At 44.7% G+C, this 2,493-nt stretch overlaps 1 protein-coding gene across 1 annotated transcript in view; it reads right to left on the bottom strand.

Moving 5' to 3' along the window:
• The window catches only part of LOC118430277, a gene marked incomplete in the record, with an annotated part of 17,178 nt that overhangs the window by 1,510 nt on the left and 13,175 nt on the right, over positions 1-2,493 (bottom strand). Inside the window, 2 exon segments of the mRNA XM_035841011.1 lie at positions 277-415; positions 583-744. Of these exon segments, the coding sequence (XP_035696904.1) occupies positions 277-415; positions 583-744 (301 nt within the window).

Raw genomic sequence — 2,493 nt, forward strand, 5'->3', positions numbered from 1 at the left:
GTGCAAGCTGCTAGGGGGCCAAAACCCACACAACTTCTTCCTTACAGCAAAAGCTTGGACTGCCATCAAAATATCAAGACCATAGCATGTCCAGGAGAAATAGATACAAAAACCAGAGGTTCAGCTACAGTACCAAGTTCACACCAGAGGCCCCCAAACACTTGAGGTTATTCTAAACACAATGACTGTAATCCTTAGTTGTGCCACAGGGGCATCTCACAGTAACTCCATATAGGTTCAGAGTGACCTTGTACTGCAGAAATACCCACCTCCAGCTGAAAGGGTGTGAAGGACACGATGGCCGCGATGTCCTGGCGAAGCTTCCTGCAGAGTTGTTTAACTTCATTGTCGGTGGAGAGGTCTACGATAGGCCCGGCTGTGTCAGCCTCGTCAGTACCGTCTGTCTGGGTGACATCTGTCAATCAGAAAGTAGTGAAATTTGATGGGTAGGTCTTTTTATATTTTCTATCTAATAATATCTTGTAACATTTACTTGCTGTGGCCTTACTCCATAAAACTGAATTTACTCCAACTCCAAGGCATGAACCTGGTCCTTTGTTTATCAAATCGGTGTCCACTCACCGTCTGGTGCTTCTGGTCTCCACTCCTGGCCCTCTGTCAGCAGCTGTACGACCGTCTGGTCGGGGATGAACTGGAAAAACTCGTTGTCGGCCACGACCGTGCCATCCTCCTCCAGAACTATACTCAGGTCCTCCTCCTCGGGAAGGTTTAGATGTTGTCTCCCTGGAGAGCAAAAGATTTGGATTTAGAAACTAGAAAGGCCACATTTTTTACGAAAATGCAGGATGTTTCCAACATACTAGACTGTTGCACTGTCGACTGAGCCACTTGTAGCTTAGCATCAGCTATGCTGAATTTTGATTGGCTGACAATGGAGGAAGAAAGAGAATGCAGGCCAGTAGGCCAGCAAAAACAAATTGGTTTTGCTTTGGAAACATTGAGCCAGGATTTTTATCCAAGCATAGACTGATTAAGACTAAGTAAGAGGCATCTTTATGCAGCAAAGCCACGTGGTAAGTGATACAATCACTATTTTCTGCATTTTGAGGGTCAAATCTAATGAAATAAAGCTAACATTTCTTTACGGTTTACCATTGATACAAAACAAGTCCAGCTTGCTGGTTGACAGTTTCACGTATTGTAATGTTTCTAGTGGCCCAAATCACAGCATAAGGGCCCTCTATGCTGAAAAGATCTGGCGAAAACACTCCAAGCATGGCATCATGTACCAAATATCTTGTACCAACGACGTTATATCTGATACAACGTCCTTGCATGTACCAAATCCGTTTGGATTAAAAGAAGGGTTAAGGTCATCACATATTTATTTCTAAAAACCGTAGGGGCAGTGGGTTGTTATCCACTGCATGTCTAGGGCATGGCACTGGGAGACATTGCCCATCCCTCTTCTCCACTACCTTTTACCTTATGTAACTGAAGGTACCCATTTAAAGACCTGGGTGGAGTGGGGGAAAGTTATAATATGTCAAGTGCCTTTCCCAGGCAGTTTACATTTCACAGTACTAGTCATTCACAAAAACTATAATAACCTGATTGACTTCTTACAAAGCCGGCTTCAATGGTAAGACATTTTTAAACCTACGTATAGTAAATGATGGCAGCCAGTCCCAACTACTGGCATAGCCCCAAGATACTGTCAATACCACAAAGCTCCTAAATATATCACCAGCAGGAACTGATAGACTTACGCTTATTTCACCTTTACTGGGCTCTGACCCTGAGTTTTACTATAACAGTCGCAGCTGCCGGGCTGAAAATGGCCCTTTGTTCACAAAGACATCTGCTTTTTTACACTGCCACTCAGGTGACAACATCAGAATTTGTTCTCAGCATTATGGCTAAAGGGGCAGGTATACAAGTAGAAGCCCAACATTGCATGCCACAGTACAGAGATGTGTGTGGTAAGTCAAGGACGGACTTTGCCACAATAGGGTCAATCCCCTCCACAAAATTCAAACCTGACCTGACCATGGTATCCGACTTCCATTTGTGGCTTGGCCTGCGTAGCTATACTGTATACAGTGCAGGCTCTCTACAGGACAGATATAGCTCTCTGTTGTCCGGGTAATTGTTTGCGCACGGTGGTATAGGATTTTTACGTGGTAGGAGTTTTGCCCAGTGGGAGTAATTGCGCCCACTCACACACACTATGAATAGCTAATGGATGGTTAATCTAACTCCAACCGTGCAAAATTCCTGCCTGGTGCCAAGGGTTTCCTCAGTGGCAGAGATTCTCCTAATCCTCCAAGCAGATCCTACGGTAGCATAAGATAGGATCAAAAGCTGCCAGAGGAGTGAAGCCGGCCTAGGAGTGTGTCTGGCCACATTGGCAAATGTACACCTCTTGGCTGACTACTCTCTTTGTCCAGTTTAAGTACTATCTTATGCCATTGTAGGATCTGCTCGGAAATTAGGGCCCATTCTACACACAGTTTTTACCGATATCTGTGA

This window comes from Branchiostoma floridae, chromosome 14 (assembly GCF_000003815.2).
Source record: "Branchiostoma floridae strain S238N-H82 chromosome 14, Bfl_VNyyK, whole genome shotgun sequence".
Taxonomy (NCBI): Eukaryota; Metazoa; Chordata; class Leptocardii; order Amphioxiformes; family Branchiostomatidae; genus Branchiostoma; species Branchiostoma floridae.